This window comes from Coenobita brevimanus, chromosome 31 (genome assembly GCF_032717465.1).
Source record: "Coenobita brevimanus isolate Jiangsu-jjx chromosome 31, ASM3271746v2, whole genome shotgun sequence".
Classification (NCBI taxonomy): Eukaryota; Metazoa; Arthropoda; class Malacostraca; order Decapoda; family Coenobitidae; genus Coenobita; species Coenobita brevimanus.
In genome coordinates, this window is record NC_136984.1 from 4,960,204 (window position 1) to 4,979,559 (window position 19,356).

The window sequence follows — 19,356 nt, forward strand, 5'->3', positions numbered from 1 at the left end:
ACTAACACAACTCTCCACCTATAATCCATATGCTTGTGATATCGCATACAGAAACGAATGCGCAAATGAAATATTACTTCCTCGATGTGTGCGTATTTTCTGTCTATATGTGTGTGTTGATGTGTGTGTGTGAGTGCGGGCGTCTGTGTGTATGCGTGTCTGTGTGTGCTGTTGACTATGTGTATATGCATGTTTGTGTGTGTGTTCGTGAGTCTGTGTCTGTGTGCGTGTCAATGCGTGTACATATATCTGTGTGTGTGCAAATATCTGTGTGTGTGCATATGTCTGTGTGTGTGCGTATCAATGGGGTTGTGTGTGTCTGCGTGTCCATGAGTCTGCATGCAAGTGCGTGTTGCTTAATGTCTGTCTGTCTGTCTGTCTGTGTGGGAGGAGTGTGTTGGAGTCAGATGGGTGGGTGGTTTGGGTTGGTGAGGTTTGATGGGATTCGTGGTTCGGTGCATCGCCAGGGTGGGTGGACAGGATGGTTGGTTGTGTGGGGCTGATTGGTTGGGTGGGATGTGTGGAGTGGCTTGGGGTTGGTGGGTGGATATGTGGCTTCTCAGATGATAAGGCAGGAGAAGGACTTTAATGGCTAGTATTCATATAACTTGTCACTGTTACTTACATTTTAGTACGAGTATATCGTTTAGAATACGTTGAATAAATATTTGGAATGAATCTCTATACTGCAGGATCATTCTAGTGAAAACTGCTAAAACTTCATTATACATTGTAGCTAACTTTTTTTAGCACATCTAGAAATACTAAATTTAACGACATAGTTCCTAGAGAGGTAGTGTGGTTTAGGTACGTAGACGATGTACGCAGGTTAGATTTGAGCAGGCTTTTTGAACAGGTAGATAGTGTTGAAAATAGTGTGTAATTGACGAAAGAGTATGAAAATGTCAATAGGTTGCTTTCGCTTGATATACTTTTATTAAGGGATGAAAACAGGTTGAAGTTTAACGTTTTTAGAAAAAATACTCCTCAGAATAATCCAACCATCAATCCATCCATCATCCAATCCTATGTTGCCCCATGAGGAGCGTAGGAGCCCGGGGCTAGGCAAGTTGGTCCTGACATTCAAGATGAGAGCAACCATCCTAACTCATCCCTGAGTGGCATTACGTGAGCAATAAATCCCAACCACTCCTTGGACATAAACCCACATAGGCTCAATCCGTTTGGAGCGCCTTAATTACCCACTAAACCACCAGACGCAATGATTCGGTTATGTGGTTACCACCCAGCGTAGTCAATGGTTTCCTGGTGTACAGGAAATCACTTGGCTTGCCACTCAGCGTAGAGTCACCCACAGGCAGAAGGAAGAGGAAAGAATGAAGGAAAGGAATACAGAAGAGGGAGTGTAAAGTTCTTTGGCAGAAGGAAGAGGAAAAAATGAAGGAAAGACAGAAGAGGAAGGAAGGAAGGAAGAAAGGAAAGGGCAGACACCTGAGGCAAACACTACATCGAGTGAGTGGATGGTGAGCGTCCCCATCTACCACCTCCAAGATGATTATGTACATTTTTATTCTGCTACGGATAACAGGACTAAACTAGGGATTTTCACTGGATTTTATCCTCGAGCCTTGAGGATATGTTTGAGAAAATATCTAGAGGAAGAATATATGAATGTTTTTAATGCTTTCACTGAACTGAAATTCCATCCCTACTTTATCATAATGCTAGGAAGAAGGATGGAAATATCCACACAAGAAAAGAGAAAAATGAGAAATGCGAAAAGAGAATCATGTTGCCTAGTACCTCAGTAGCTAGTAATATTTCCCAGCTGCTAAATAGGGTTGGTATAAGTGTTATGAGAACAGGTTCTGTAAGAGTGGGCAATTTTCTGACAAAGAAAATGAGTAGACAGGATGTACGCCAAGAAGGAGTTTACAGTGCATCTTGTTTAGAATGTAGTAAAGTATATGTTGGAGAAACATTTCGAGGTTTAGAGAAGCGAGAGATGGAACATAAATATGACATGAAGTGTTTCAATATAAATAATGTGATTATAAACCACAGGATTGACACAGCCCACAATGCCGACTGAAAAGATTCTAAAATGATTAAATATGTTGATAGTACCATGAAACGTAGAGTTTATGTGTCCGCCAATTGCAAATATACGTAATAACCAAAATAATGGGCTAATTCGGTTAGCGAAGCCATTGACATACCTCTTGACGAGCAGACAGCAGGTTAACCACGTAGTGTATGATTGTTTACATGTGTTTTGGTCACCAGCCAGGCTGGGGACTATTTATGGAGTGGATTGTTGTCCACTGTGTTATTGCTGAAGAAGCTCTGGTGGGCGAAAAGTTGAAATAAACTGGATCCTGTACTCTCCTTTTGGCCTTTCTCCGTGTATACTGTTGCAGTCTTAGATGCTTCCTGCACAAGAGTAGTAGTAGTAGTAGTAGTAGTAGTATAGTAGTAGTAGTAGTAGTAGTATAGTAGTAGTAGTAGTAGTAGTAGTAGGAGTAGCAGTAGTAGTAGTAGTAGTAGTCGAACAAGAAGAGTTAATGGCATGGATGGTATCCGGCCCCCGAGCATCAGCTTAGGGTCGGTACCAACTCCTCTGCCACTCTCTTAACACCTTCTGTACAGTAACGTCTTTTTACATTATATTCTTGCTGGTGACACACGGTTTCACTCAGTTTAGTTGTTCTTATTGCTTTACCACGGGATGATTGGCCGAGCAGATCCATCGACCAAAGGGAAGCTACTGCTGCTGTAAGGCCGTCCTTCAGGTACAGTACAGTACATAAACTGTGGAGGGATCTGGCACTCCTTTCAGCAGACAGCACCTCACCAGGATTGAACTAGGATCTCTCCCACGGCGAGGTACAGGTAAGTATGAGGAGGTTTGGCTTTGTGAAAGACGCATATCACCACCACATACACTCTCTTCCTCAGCGCCACTGAATGTAGTATAACCAACTGGTAGTAAAGAGGTCAATGAAAACTGTATCTAACCTCTGTAGTTTGAAAATTCTTTCCTAACATGAGCAAAACCCCTTGTAGAGTATAATAGGATAGATGACAATGTATGGGTGGGTCTCAAAATTTTCCTATCATTGTAACTAACGGCATATTATTCGCACGCACATACAGAGAAAATCACCTTAACACATTAGCTCCAAGAGTTCCTGTGCGAGGGATTTTGCTGGAAGGGTGCTAGGCGTACCGCCCTCCGCCTGTCGTCTCATAGTCGCGATGCTCATGAGTCCCTACCCCGGGGTTCCCTCCTTCATTATATCTTGAAAATGCCCAGTTCCGTCCAATATTAAGGAAACTGGGAGCAAATGGGTTAACAAAAAAATACATAGTGGCTGCAGTTCTAGGAATCAGGTGGCTTACATATGGATACACCCAGCATTACAGTAACTCAGCCACCTCTCCTTGTATTATACTGTTACTGCCGTCAGACGATTTTCTTCAGACTTCTAAAATGACAGGAATTATTATAGCCTTCATTAACCCCTTTACTGCCAGAGGTCTGCTCAATGGTAATAATGTTGTCTGGAAAATTTAATACTCTATCTATCTATGTATCTATTTGTCTGTCTATCTATCTATTATCAATCTATTTATCTTTTTGTGTCTTTCTATGTATTATCCGCCTATCTAACTATTTGAGTCTATTTTATCTATATCTATTTTGATCTATCTACTGTATCTGTTATCTATCAGTCAATTTTCTGTGTGTGGAGAGAGAGAGAGAGAGAGAGAGAGGGAGAGAGATGCACCGTAAATTAAACGAAACATTAAGGAAACAATTAAAGACACCTGAACAAGACTTACAGTATTCCAGTTTTCATGACATTCAGTATTTTTAAATTCTGATTTTGATACAACTCCTAATTATTTTGAAAATTGGCACAAGATGCACAATGAGATGAAAGAACATCTCCTCCGGCTCATCCTCCTCATCATCATCATTATCATCATATTCAGCAGCAGCAGCAGCATTATCACCATCATAATCATCGCATTTATCCTCCTCCTCCTCATCATCATCATCGTCGTCGTCAACATCATCATCACCATCAACATCATCATTAACGTTATCATCATCATCATCACTTTATTTCTTCTATCACACATCAGGTAGGGATGATCCAGGAGGAAGAAAAAGGAAATGAAAAGAACGATGAAAGCTCACACAAGATCATCACCATCATCATCACCATCCTTCCTGTATTATCTCTGTCATAAATGAGGTAGGTATGAGCCACGAGGAACGTAAATAAAAATAAAAATACCAAGAACGCCTATCAACTACACGGGGGTCATAGAGGCAGATAATTCACTTAATGGAAGTCCTAATCTTCCTCACAAAATCGACGCAACAATTGAAGTCACATCCACGTCCCTAAAAACACTGACAGAATGAACACTGTCAAGGGGAAACAAACATTATGCAAGAATCTGACCAGCCAAAGAAGCAAACTCAGGTTGGTCCAGTTTCAGTCTAGATGTGCTAACCAATACACACCCGGCTGCCCTAAACTAGAGACAGAAAGGCAGGGTAAGCCATGTATAACGCTCCATTTCCACTCCGTCGGGTGATTTCTCGTGTGTTGTGGGGACGGCTCAGTGTTATCTTTACCTACCCTGCATCATTTATTCATTTCCTAATCCCACTGCCACAACCACGCCCTCACCAGCCGACTGAGCCGTCCTCGCAACACACAAGATACTGCCACGTGAGTTTTTAGTGAAGCGCTACTTATGGGCCACCCTGTACACAGAAAGTGGACGAGAGAGAGAGAGAGAGAGAGAGAGAGAGAGAGAGAGAGGGGTCGCTGACAATTATTAGAAGACATAATTACTGGGAGAGTTAAGTTAGGTTATTTTAGGTTTGGTTATTTATGATTAAGTTAGGAGAGTTTCATTTAGGTTATTAGGTCATTTTGGGCTTGGTTAAGAAAGTTAGCTGAGGTCTGGTTAGGTTGGGATAGTTTCGGTTAGGTTAGGTTAGGCTATTTTAGGCTTGGTTAGGTTAATTTTAGGCAGGTCAGGATAGGTTAGGTCAGGTCAGGTCATTTTGGTTAAATGAAGCATCGTGCCAGGTCCTCCCTCTATCGTGTCTTATGCGTACTGATACAAAGGGATCACTGAGCACTGGCGAGTCCTGAGAACATGACATCTATATCAAATAAATCTTACACTCAGCATTGTATACCTGTAGCCATTTGACCATAACATTCCCAAGGACATTCACGGCCATCTCGTTAACACATGAGGCAAGAGATGTATTTCTCGGTATATTCTTGACATTTCCCAAAGATTTTATTCAGTTTAAGATGACATTTTTGAACAAGAAAACCTAAATATAACCTTAATGAAGCGCTTCAGTATGAGAAACCCATATGAATGTAAGTAAAGTCTCGTAGCAGGAAGAATAGCCACAAAGATAAGTCACTCGGTTCTGAGGGCTTAATACTGTATGCGAAGATTCAAACAAATTTCCAGTCACTGACAGCTATTAGTGGAACACTGTAACTGCAGGATGCAATTAACCTGCATTGCACGGTACAGAGTGCATTCAGCAACAACACAGAATGGTTACACACACTGTACCATTAATGTATGCATTAAAAACTTTTGTCCAAAACTGAAGACTTGTCCACAGTGTCATCACCAGTTTTAGTAACACAGTACGAGACATGGCTCCCTTGTATCTAGGTCTTCTTGTTCATTTCTTAAATACTTGCCTTGATTATTCATTACATATTATCTTCGCAAGTTTTATCTTATTACACACACACACACACACACACACACACACACACACACACCTGCGGGCGCGCACGCGTGCACTCTCAATAATCTTTATAAGAGCTTAAGTCAATGAGGGAAATAATACGCACATGAGCTTTGTGGTAATATTATATTTGATAAAGCACATAGGGACCCTCCAAACAAAGAAACCTAACAATACAGCAGCCACGCACACAGATTCAAGGTGATAATCCAGAGACCATTACATTTTGTATTCTCTGTGTCCTTCGCCAGAAATTTATCACAGATTTAGTTCATTTACCCTTCAATAATAGCCCCAGTCTTTGTACTTGGTTCCTGTTAACATCTAAGCAATTTTGTTAACTAAGGAGAAACCATTCGTAGTGAATGGATTTTATTCAGTCTTCTCAACCCCTTCTCAATCTTACTTCTCGCCCTAAGCTGAAGAAAATTGAATAAAGGTATCAAAAATAAATTGCGAAAAATGGAACGTCATTAGACTGAGGTACGTGGTAGGTCAGTTCTGGCTGAGAAGTAACACAGAGGAGCAGGTGAAGAAATTAACAGATTTGTGTAGTGTGTGCAGTGGATTCTTCACCCTTATCCTCGTCCTCCTCCTCCTCCTTCTCATCATCATCATCATCATCATCTTCGTCACCCTAACTCTTTTCTTCCGTAGTAACGAATGGGTGGCTTAGGATCTAGATGTAAGCAAAGAGGAAACACGCAAGTAAGAAAATTACCTAATCCAAATATACTTACAGAGAAGCAAAAAATGAAAAAAAAAAAAAACATTGGTTATAATATTTAAGAATTGTATATACCATAATATTAAAGAACTGTATATACCTAACAAGTATCCTATTACCGTACCCACTTCACAAAAGAATGTCATCCTCTGGCTCTCTCCACACAATTTTATATGATTTTTGGAAGAACTGTTCAAACGGAAGGAGAGTTAGATCATAGCTTTCTCTAATTCCTTCTATAAGACACGTCCTTCCCAAATTAAGTAAAATCGTCTGGAGGTGTCAAGAATAAAATATGACCTAGTGGTAGTGAAGGGGAAGGGGTGGATGTGCAGGGGACTATGTTGAATCCAGTCGAAGGTCTTCCAGGGAGAGACAGTTTTCAACACCCTGAATCCGGACGTACTGTGTGTGTGTGTGTGTGTGTGTGTGTGTGTGTGTGTGTGTGTGTGTGTGTGTGTGTGTGTGTGTGTATCCTTGCCACCTTCAAACAATCACCTCAACTCAGAATAAACCATCACTTATGTCAGGGTTAAACATATACTCCATAAACCCCGTCACAACCTAAGTCAACCTCAGCTGAATATAATCGTCTGAAGGTAACGAGAATACACAGCAAAATACGTCATCGGACTGAAGGTGTTACTCTTGTCCTTAATTATTCCAGTCCATTGATGCAGGCTGTGAAACGAACCATCTGATCCTGGAAAAATAATAATAAAATATGTATACTGTAAATAATATGGTTAATAATGAAGTTTACACTGTGGGTGTCTCTCTCATCCCTCTAACCATAAAAGCCAAGCTGTGTATTGCCTGACCCTTTGGGGCTCTTGGCCTTGAAAGGAACAAGAATGGCTGAAGACGATCATATAGAGATCATTTCAAGAATTTGGCTCAGTATTCGCAAAGAATCTTAAGGTATTTATTAAAAATCTTAACTGAAGAATCTATCTGAATAGGGTTCAGATCCATAAAACACATCGCTTAGCATCAAGTTAGACACAGGGAAAGATTGTTCAAGCTGCCCTGTGGACTCCAGTTTGGCCCAGTTCTCTCCTGGTTATAATGAGTGACTCAGAGACAAATATATTGGTCGGCTGGACTCTGTTGCTAGACGGATTTGACAATTATCAGCAATTCAGTACAAATACAGCAGGGGGAGGATTATAATACATTTCTTGGGCTAATATTGAGAAAAAATGCTGCATCAGCGTGGGCGTAATTCTCACCCGTTGTGAGCTACGATGAATATTATTCTTTAAATATATATATATAAATATATAAATAAATAAATAAATAAATAGATTATATATATATATATATATATATATATATATATATATATATATATATATATATATATATGATCACGGGGTTTTTAAATAAAAGCAATATTAAATGATAATGTTCAGTAATACTGAAGAGCAGGGACAATGAATTGTCTTGCTAAATCAAGCAATGATTACTTTATGCCGGCCCGCTTCGCCGACTCTCCCAGAATGAGAATTTACAAACTTTCTCAACAGTACACAGCAGAGGCTAATTACTCACAATTGCTGTTTATTAGTACTGTTAGCCTCTGGAGAAAGTGACTTCACCCCTGACAATAAATAACTAATACTATCAATGATATCAGGTTCTTGCTGATGCGTTAACTCCTAGAAGGCACAACGGATTTTAAGCTTAATACAACAAGACTGGCCTAAGTACCAGTTATGAATGGCAAAGCGTTTATGCAAGCTAGGAGCTAAAACTAGAATAAGCTAAGTTATGGAGAAATGAAACACGAGTTTACATTACATTAAGCTCGAGAAAAAGAACTGTTAAATTTATTGATTACAAAGAAATAAATTTAATGTTGCATTTCAAAATGAATTCAAAATAAAGAGATCGCACTCACTCGCTCACTCAGAAGCTAACCTCTTAAACCTAGGAAAATACGAAAAGGAAATACTGGTCAAGTAGTGTATCACCAAGGAAGGGTGGGAGCCTGGAGAACTGTATTTTAGTGGAATCTGGGTGCTAGAAGACCTCTCTCACTCTCACTACTGGAGCACAGAACCACACTCCGTCATGACAGAAAAAAGACTGATTCAAATATGATGTATGGGGTAGGATATGCCCAGGCCAGCCGGAAGAAGGCGTGGCCAATGGTTGAGGCAAGCAGGGGCGAACAATATAGAAACAATAATATCGCTCATTAGAGCACTTAATGACGTGCATTGGAGCGGTCACTTTTGAAACAGTGACGAATGTTTTGAAAAAAGTATACCATCGAAATGGAGAGAGATACTGATAAATGAACGATACACAGTGAGTTTTCCACTAACAGTTCGTGGTTTCTCACAAAAGGAAAATGTCGCGAATTTGATTTGTGACATTACGCCCCTTCAAAATGAAATTTTTTTCTTATGGGAAAAAATTTGTGGATATATATATATGTACACATCCTAACTCAGTCACACAAGATTCACACTGTGGTGTGTGTGCTATCCTGCTACAGGAGAAAATCACTATCGCCAATGAGCGTAAAAATCTCATATTTACGTTAATAGAGGCAAGTTTGAGGGAAAAAACTCCGTGATGACGGTGAAAATCCTGTACTCAGGTCAAACTGAGCGAAAGTTCACTACATTTACACTGACAACTAATTGTTGTGTAGCGTGGTGTATGTGATACACGGTATACGTGTGACAGTTGTAGTGTAACTGTACCTACATGTAAAATGATAGTAAATATTAATAATATGGCGACAACGAAGGCAGAGGAGAAGAGGCGGCAGCGTGCGGCAGACGATCAGCTTGCCCGCACAGCAAAATTTCTACACCCATCGCTGTACCTGCAAAATCAATTAAGGTGGAGCATCAAAAGTGTCAATGAGACAAAAATTCTTATTACATTACAATTACTCTCTCTGCCTAGCAATCAGTACATGCTACGAAAGGTACGCTCTAGCTGAAACGTACGAATGACAGCCTAAGCTTCGTACATTCGAGGTCGCCATTAATTTATTAGATACATTATTAACCAGGAAACGTAGTCCCTGGATGCCGTTGGTCTCGAGGACTCGTGTAGTTTACTGGTTAAACTTAACTCTACACTTACGATTAGTGTCGGCAAGTTGAGAATCCTTATGCAAACTCAGGCTCGTGTGTCCTCAGACACAGCCTCGGACTGCACACGGGTTCTCAACCTCTGCCTTAACCTAGTGCCTATATTAATATCGGGGAACTGAGAATCCTTGTGCAAACTCGGGCTCGTGTGTCCACAGACACAGCCTCAGACTGCACACGGGTCCTCAAACTTCCACCCTTTTGCCTTGAGTACACATGTATATACAATATCGGGGCAGCTGAGAATCCTTGTGCAAACTCGGGCTCTTGTGTCCGCAGACACAGCCTCGGGTCGCCTCTGCAGGTTCTCAAACTTTCCCCCCTTAAACTACGGAACACGTGTATGTACAGGCCTTACACATACTGTGTCCTGTGGGGCCAACAAGTGAGACGTCAGGTCTACACTTTTAACTGGGAACCAGGCTGGTCCTTGGATTACTCAAATCTCTGAGGACCCCAACCAGCAGCAGTTCCCCAAGCAGCAGCAGCAATACAAGGACAAGCCACGTAACCCTCAGTCAGGTCAATCAGTGTATCGGAGGCAGGAGGCAAACGCAGCCTTCATTCCACGACAAGCACACGGTGGTGCCATCTCTACCAGTACAGGTACTTCCCAACAGTTCACGAGTCCCCCTCTGACCATGAACTCTCCTCCACAGGTCGTCAATGCTCCACCTCCTCAGATGGTGAGTACGACTCCTCAGAAACCTAGTTCTCAGGGCGCTACGTTTGCCGCATCAGTTCTTCCGCAATCTCATGAATGACTGGCTGCTACCTCCTCAAACCCTTCCACCAGCAACACTGCCTTTCTTGTTCAGCCAGGGTTTGTGGGAGGTGTTTCTGTAAATGTTCTGAGGGATAATGGTTCCTCAGGTTGCTCTGTTAAGCAGAGTTTAGTTCGGCCTGATGAGTATACAGGTCGACAGATCCAAGTTAGACTTATTGATGGATCAGTGAGATTGTTCCCTGAGGCACGTATCCAGGTGGCGTCTCCATTTTTCACTGGCCTGGCAGCTGCAGTTGTCATGCCAGAACCTTTATTTGACCTCATTATAAGCAACATACCTGGCATCAAAAATAGTTGCGCCGTAGATGTTGCTACTCAGACTTCGGCTGCTGCAGTAACACGAGCCATGGCCAAGGCTCCAAATCGCGTCACTCCATTGACCGTCGCAACGCCACAAGATTTGATTCGTAGTCAAGATGTTGTCTAAGAGCAACAGACTGACTCAGCACTTGCCTCAGTGTGTAAGAAGCTGGAGGGTAAAGTGATTAAGTGTTCACGGGGAGGACAAGCCAGGTTCCTTCGTAAGCGAGGACTCTCACTCTCACTACTGGAGCACAGAACCACACTCCGTCGCGACAGACAAAAGACTGATTCAAATACGATGTATGGGGTAGGATATGCCCAGGCCAGCCGGAAGAAGGCGTGGCCAACGGTTGAGGCAAGCAGGGGCGAACAATATAGAAACAATAATATCACTCAGTAGAGCACTTAATGACATGCATTAGAACGGTCACTTTTGAAACAGTGACGAATGTTTTGAAAAAAGTATACCATCGAAATGGAGAGAGAAACGGTTAAATGAACAATACACAGTGAGTTTTCCACTAATAGTTCGTGGTTTCTCACAAAAGGAAAATGTCGCGAATTTGATTCGTGATAATATATATATATATATAAATATATATATATATATATATATATATATATATATATATATATATATATATATATATATATATATATATATATATATATATATATATATAAGTAATAATTGCTTTTTCAGGTTGGGTCCAGTTTTCAACCGTTAGAGAAATGAAAGAAATAAAAGCCATAGTGATGTATGAATCCCACATCTGACAAACTGCTGTTCGATAAATTCATTATGAGGTTATTTAGGCCATCTACTGTAGACTTAACAAGAAGAGGATATAATATATGTCATTAGACTGAAGTAATTAGGTGGGTTCGTTCGTTTAAAGATTACCTGCACATACAGTGCAGGCCGGGCCTTACATTAGCCCGGTCAGTGGGGTATGGGCTGGTTAAAAAACAGTAAGGGGGAAGGACAGGACCTAGGGATTGCCCAGCACACACATCCTGTCTCCTGGCTGGCTTTGTGGTGTGTGTGATTAGGTTGGTATGTTTGGCTGGATATATAAACCCCTCCGTGGCTGTTAGCATGGAGATTTCCATGCCCTACAGGCTGAACCAGCAGTCATTTTTTTGAAGTTTCGAAAAATCATTTGTTGTTGTTGTTGTTGCCATATTGAAGAGCAAGTTCCGATGCACCTTCCAGTGGAAAATTCAGCTTCCTAGACCCATCCTGTGGCATGCAATTGAACGAGTAAGTTGCGAAAATATCTGCAGATGATATGTCCCCAGTGTGGTCTTGGCGAAGTGCAACATCGCACAAAGTGTTATATATATTTTTGTTACATAAAAACAACGTCAATGGTGCTCAAATGGTGTGAATTGACAAGATACAGGTATTAGGAAGTATTTCAGTACATAATACGTGAGGTTTGAATATGGAAATATGAATTTATATCACTTTTTTGGTGTTCATTTACTGTATGTTTATGGTAGTATCGAGTTATTTTTCTAGTCTAAGTGGTGGAGTTTCTGGGAAAAGAGAGATGAGAGATTCTATTTTTAGACCTAAACAAGAAAAATGTCAGTCACAATGTGTACAGGCTCTCCCGTGAGGGTTGAAAGCCGAGGCGAAACGCGACTAGCACCTTGCCTAAGCTGATCAGCAGTATGGGAGTGGAGAGGCCTTTCCAGCCACGCAGACATCACGTGTATGCCTAAAACAATGGTGAAATGTTAGTGCAAGGCAAGGAATATGTAAAATGCTCCAAAACAGTAAAAAAAATCCTGAACAATACGTAAAAATAGCCCCCATATAAGTATTGTTCTCTTATATTCATATATTTCTTGTTAATCCTGAGTTATTATTTTAACGTTAGTCGCTGTCTGTGTGTCGCAAAGGAGACAGATGATATTTTCTGCCTGATTCGATATAATGGGTCTCCCTTTGTCTTTCTGGGGAAACTTCACATGGTCAAAAGACAATGTTGTCTGCGATTAGCACGGTCACTTTAGAGAAAGCATTTTGGTCAGCATCGAATATGAGTATTATGCAATCAAATACAAGAGCAACAGAAATGGAAAACAGTAATAGAAGAAAAATGGAGGCAAACGTAATATTCTGAAGGGATGAAACAAAAAAATAAATACAAACCTCTTGTGCATAGTGCGAGTTGTGGAGTCAGGCCAGGCCAACATTTACCCCTCTACTCTCCCTTCGCGGGTCTTGAGTAAACATGGATAAGTCACTATCTTTGAATCTCAGTTTATCTTATTTACTTTCCCTTCCTTTTCTAAACACTCACTTCTATCTTACACCATTGCAATTCCTTACTTTTATAAATAAACACAATACAGTAAACAAAGTTATTTACAGTCACACTTATGATTACACTGCACTATTTACACAATCACTGATTCGTACCTCGACAAGGAATGATACTCAGGGAAGCACGGAGGATAGTGAGGCACCTTGCATGTGTTGCACTGCCAGGTGGTGAGCTTTTGCTCCCGTTGCCACCTCTGTTGTTGCACAGGCGTGGCAGTGCAACTGTGCACTTCTTGACCCTCTTGCAATACCTTGTGCATCAGTGGGTGGAGGTAACTTCACCATGTAGTGCTGTGCTGCCCAATCCTTTGCAGGAAGTCTATCTGGTGTGTATTTTACCGTATTTTTGTGCACCCGTGGCACTGCCACCTGGTGACTGTGCTCCTGGAGTAGCAGTGATGCGCAATCAAAACATACATGTCTACCAAGTGGAAAAGGAGTTTTTTGTCCCATTTGATACAGTGACAAATGCACTCCACACTACTAATCTGCATGTCGCTCTTATCAACCAAGCATATGTTACGATTGCAGTCTGTGATTGCATTTGGGTTTTGAATACGCTCGCCTGTCACACAATCTACTTTCTCTGTGTTGACGAGAGCACCTGTGAGTACAGTTGATAGCATGTGCACATCACGCTGTCTTATCATCACAGGGCAGGGAGATCAGTACTACGTTCCAACAGCACTGTGCCTCTTGCTTCTCATGGAAGCATGGCATGACACATCTATTTGGCCGCACTGTGCCACAGGAACCAATGCCTCGTGATAGCAGGTGCATCGCTAATTCAACAGATGTGTACCAATCATCTGTGTAGAGCGTGTATCCTCTACCCACACAATCTTCCAATGTTTGCTTCACAACTGCACCAATAATGCCAAGACGATCATGATGGGGAATATCGGTCACTGTCCCAGTGCATATTATCATATCTAGGACAACACCCGTATAACAATCGCACAGCACAAATGTCTTGATGTCAAAATGATGACGTTTAGATGGAATGTACTGCCTGAAATATATGTGACCCCAGAATAACATCAGTGACTCGTCAATCACAACCTTTTGAAAAGCCCCAAAATAGCGTTTGAATTTGCCTTTGAGGTTTTCCAAGCCAATTCTGATTTTTCACAAACTGTCTGTTTGGTCCAAGGTTGTGTTGTCGGAGAAATGAATGAAACATAGGATGTTCTAGTACGTGTTTCGTGCCTTGTACTTGCTGAATGCATTGATCCGTGTCAAGACATCGGTAGTCCAGTAATAAAAAAGCGCATGTTTCTTTACCAAGGGCATCAACATTGTCAGTGCCATGAACACATACAAGGGTGGCACTGTCCCGTCAGTCCAATGTTGTGCCCTATATGTCTCTTCCTGTGCCATGTCTGCCACCACCGGATGAAAAAAACTGTTGTTCTCTGCAGCAATTGTTGTTTATGATTTTGTCACCAAAGAAGAGGAGGAAAAAGCTCATGATAGAGCTCGTCGCTGTCAGTCCTGTCGTTCCCTAACACAAGAGTTCGTGTTGTCAAAGGCAAAAGTCCTTGGTCTGAACTCTTGCGTTGCCTTCCATCTGTAGGCTGCCCGGGAAGGGGACACCTGCACTCCTGGCTGCTGCCTGGTCTGCCTCCCATGTTGCGATGCAGTCCTCCATACCTTACATGCACACCGAGCCACTGAGTTCACTCCAGGCTCTGAAGAAGATGTCCCCGGTGCATGATGTGGTGGTGAGGGGGCAAGTGAGGTTGAGGGAAGTGGTGAGATGGCACATGAGGTTGAGGGAAGTGGTGTGATGGCACGTGAGGTTGAGGGAAGTGGTGAGATGGCACATGAGGTTGAGAGAAGTGGTGAGATGGCACGTGAGGTTGAGGGAAGTGGTGAGATGGCACGTCAAGTAACGGGAAGTGGTAGTGTCGGCGAGCATGCGCAGGCTGAATGCACCTGCACTCTCGCTTCATCATCCTCCGCGCCACTCCTCTCCTCAGCTTCCTTTCCTCCAGGAAAGAGCTCTTTTGCCACAATTTTCTGCCTTTTTGGTGGAAGTGCAGCTCTCCCACGACGTGGTGGAGCAGCAACGTCATCCTCGGAGGGATTTTGTCGTCATCCTCCTTGTCAGGTGGTGTTTCATACCACTCGTCGCCGCAATCATCCCTGCTTATTTCCACCCTGCCACTGTGGCCATCTTCTGACCCAGTCTGGTCAGTATCACTCTCCTCATCCTTGGGGAACAGTTCAGACCTGTTTTCAAGGCTGGTTAGTCCCTTACACTTGCGCAGAGTGTGGCGGTGGGAGGGGGTGGAGGTAGGGCCAGGTGTGGTACCTTTACGTCCACTCATCACGGCGGCACGTGCTAAACTGATTGGTTGTGGTGTGTGGGAGTGCAGTCTAGTTCAGTCTCAGGATGTTCAGAATGTTCACTTTCCTCAATTTTTTTCCGTTTTCTACAAGCTGTGCTCGAATGACGCTTGTGGCCACGCTACGGCCAAATGTCATTTGACGCTGACGGCCATGGAGGGGTTAAGTATCTGGTTCTTAAGACATCACAATGAACATCGCTGCTATAAATGTCTCAATAAATATCGTTTTTTTCTTTTATTCAGACAATCTTTTGCAGATTGGGAGGATTTCCTAACTAAAGAGGGTTAGATATCTATAGCTATCATTAACTTCATCATCACTATAGTTCCTTCACCTTAACTTGGCTCACATATTGGCCCTTTTGCAGTATATTTCATGTAGCTCAATGGCAGAAAAGACAATGCTATAGCTAGGCATTCTTTCCATGGCACATCTTCATGGCTAGCACCAGATTCTGGTGACAATCGATTGTTATAATTCATTACTCAGGCTGAAGAGATGGTAATTTTAGGCCATGTTAATGTAAAAAGAGTATAAAGGTAAAATATAATCACCTGATAGCAGAAATAAAAAAAATATTTCTTTTTACTAAGGGGGATAAATACTCTATGGTGAATATGATGACATTTTCTCCAGTACAATATTTTTTTCATTTTTTTTATACGTAGAGAAAATTTTATTCTGTTAAGGAAAGAAAATAATTGAGACGGGGTTAAAGAATGGATTACTGTAGCGCACAAAAGAATATAAAAAAATATACCGATAGAGCTAATTTAAACCACTCCGTCCACTTTCATGGTGACTCAACTTTCCTAAACTGAAAAAAAGTCTTGGGATAAAAAAAAAAAAACAGGAAATGGTCACAGAGTAAAAGATAGTCATGGGGTAAGAAAATAAAAGTCATGTGATAAAAAAAAACTAGTCTGGGTAAAATAATAGTCATGATGTAAACAAACAGTCATAGGGTAAAAAACAGTCACCGGGTAAACATATAGCTATGGGATAAAAAAAAAAAAAAATGGTATAGGCATGGGATAACAAATGAAATAGTCGTGGGTAAAACCAATAAGATAGTCATAATGTAAAAGAAAAAAAAAAACACTATGGGGTAAAAACAAAAGGCAATAATTCTATGAGTTACAATGTTGAATAAAAGGCGGTAATCCAGCATAGACAGACAGAACCAAGAGGTCTTACCCGGTCCAGTTTGATGGCAAAACATCTGTACTGAGGAAAGAGGCTCATCGCCGTATGGCCCATATTGCCGTAATCGTTCAGGGTGCGGCACCGTTCCTTGAATTCTGGTAAAGGAACATTACAGAACATTATCTGGCTGGACCTTGAAGGCCTGAGAGGTTGTGGAGGATTGTGGATGGAGATTGTGGTGGAGACTGATGGTGGATGGTGGTGGTGGAAATGGTAGTGGCGATAATGGTGGTGGTGAAAGTTAGTGATGGTGATGAAAGGTGCTGGTGGTTGTGGTCGTGGATGGTGTAGGGTGGTGGAAGTTAGTGGTGGTGGAGAGTAGTGGAAGTTAGTGTTGGTGGAGGGTAATGGAAGTTAGTGGTGTGGAGAGTAAGGGTGCTGGACGTTAGTGGCGGTGGAGAGTAATGGAAGTTAGTGGTGGTGGAGAGTAAAGGTGGTGGAAGTTAGAGGTAGTAGAAGAAAGGGTGGTGGAAGTTAGATGTGGTGTAACCTAGTGACAGTGTAACCTAGTGGTGGTGGAAGTTGGTGGTGGTGGAAGTTGGTGGTGGTGGAAGTTGGTGGTGGTGGAAGTTGGTGGTGGGTGGTGGGTCGTAGGCTTTTTAGGAAAGGTCATGTGGGGGAGGTGGTGGTGACAGTGATGGAGGGGGAGATGGTGGTGGTGACAGTGCTGGAGGGGGAGATGGTGGTGGTGACAGTGATGGAGGGGGAGATGGTGGTGGTGACAGAGATGGAGGGGGAGATGGTGGTGGTGACAGTGATGGAGGGGGAGATGGTGGTGGTGTCTGTGATGGAGGGGGAGACGGTGGTGTTGACAGTGATGGAGGGGGAGATGGTGGTGGTGACAGTGATGGAGGGGGAGATGGTGGTGGTGACAGTGATGGAGGGGGAGATGGTGGTGGTGACAGTGATGGAGGGGGAGATGGTGGTGGTAATAGTGATGCAGGGGAAGATTGTGGCAGTGAACGTAAGGGTCATAGTTGTGTAAGGTGGGTGGAGGGACAAGGTGAACGGGTTGGTGAGGAGCTGAGATGTGGTGGTGATTTATTCGTATGGCGCGGTGGTGATTGTGTATGGTGGGGGTCTTGTGGGGGATTTGGCGGTAAATGAGGTCGAGTTTAGATGGTAGTGGTTGTGAAGTGGGATGTGACGGTTTTGATAATACATTAATAATAATAATAATAATAATAATAGTAATAATGATGATGATGATGCCTAGAAGACTGTAACTGTCAGAGAGAGTTACTGATCTCAGCTTATTATTATTATTTTTTTTAATACCGGTAACTCAAAGACCCTTGCTGAGACTGCACCAGAAAGAATACAGACATGGTCCAGGACCTGACAAAACCTTTAGGGCCACGAAGTGCTTCATTTATGTTTTGTTTTTTTCCTGGACAGAAGAGTAATTGAAAATTAAAAAAAAAAAAAAAAACGGGTGTGCCAAATATAGAAAGGTCAAGCATGAATGACTTTTATTTTTCCCATACAAATGTTTAGAAAACAATATTTATGAGATATCCATCCGTGTTCCTGTATCTGTAGTAGTTATGTATTGAACTGAAATTGAAAATTTGTACTTTTTGGAAATTTTTGAACCTGCGACCTTGAAAAGTAGGTCAGGATCACATAAACAGGGTCAGTGTAATGGTATCATGGTGCTGTACATCCTCAATACAGTAAGTGTGAGGAAAATCGGAGATAAGAAGTGACCTAATAAAAGTATTAAAAATAGTGATGGATACAAAGATCTCCACCTGTGGTAATAGATGGAGATCAACTGGAAGACTGTAACTGTAAGGGACAGTTATTTATCTCAACAAATGAGAATAATACTGATCTTACGATTTTTGTAATAACTAAAACACCGTTGGTAACACTGCAACCAAAAAGCATAGACACCTGGTTCAGGACCAGACAAAACTTTTAGGCAAAGAAGTGTCCCATTTATATTTTAGGGTTTCCTGTATGAAAGAACAATTGGAAAGTGTTGAAAAGTGGTATGTCCAAATATACTAACGTCTTGCATGAATAACCTTCAAATCTGTCCAATAAATTTTTGGAAAATAACTTTATCACGCGATTTTCTTCCATGTCCATCTATCCATAATAGTTTTCGAGTAAAATTAGGTTCGAAATTGACAATCTCTGGACACTTTTGGACCTGTGACCTTGAAAAGTAGGTCAAAGTCGTTGAAAATGGGTCAGTGTACTAGGGTTATAGTGCCATACGTCCTCGAAGGGTGTGATGGAAATCAGAGACGAAAGTGACAGAATAATAATGACAATAATAGTATAACGAGAAAGCGCTCACAGAGCTCATACCTCCGCCAATGCCATTGTCATTGAAAAGGATCCGGATCCATGGATATAAGATCCGGATCCACCCCAAATTTTAATCATTTCTCTCTTGGTCCATGGCTCACCTTTCCACAAAATTTCATCTATATCCGTTCATAACTTTTTGAGTAATCTCGGATACTGATCCGTGGGTATAGGATCCGCATATGGATCCGGATCAGCCCCAAATTTGATCCATTCTTTCTTGGTCAATGACGCACCTGTCCACAAAATTTCATTGAAATTCACTGAGAACTTTTGGAGATATTGTGTGGGATACTCCAGATCCGGGTCCAGATCCACGCCAAAATTTTATAATTTTTCCTTGGCCCATGACCCCCCCTTCCACAAAATTTCATCAAAATTCGTTCATAACTTTTTTGAGTAATCTTGCTAAAAGACAGAGAGACAGAC

General features: G+C 41.8%; 1 protein-coding gene across 1 annotated transcript in view; it reads right to left on the minus strand.

Moving 5' to 3' along the window:
• Positions 1-5,882: 5,882 nt before the first annotated feature.
• LOC145395409 (uncharacterized) overlaps positions 5,883-19,356 on the minus strand; it is a 74,501-nt gene continuing 61,027 nt past the window's right edge. Inside the window, exons 5-6 of the mRNA XM_080269013.1 lie at positions 16,597-16,700; positions 5,883-7,203 (exon numbers count right to left, since the gene is read on the minus strand). Of these exons, the coding sequence (XP_080125139.1) occupies positions 7,159-7,203; positions 16,597-16,700 (149 nt within the window). The 3' untranslated portion in view covers positions 5,883-7,158. The remainder of the gene's footprint in view (positions 7,204-16,596; positions 16,701-19,356) is intronic.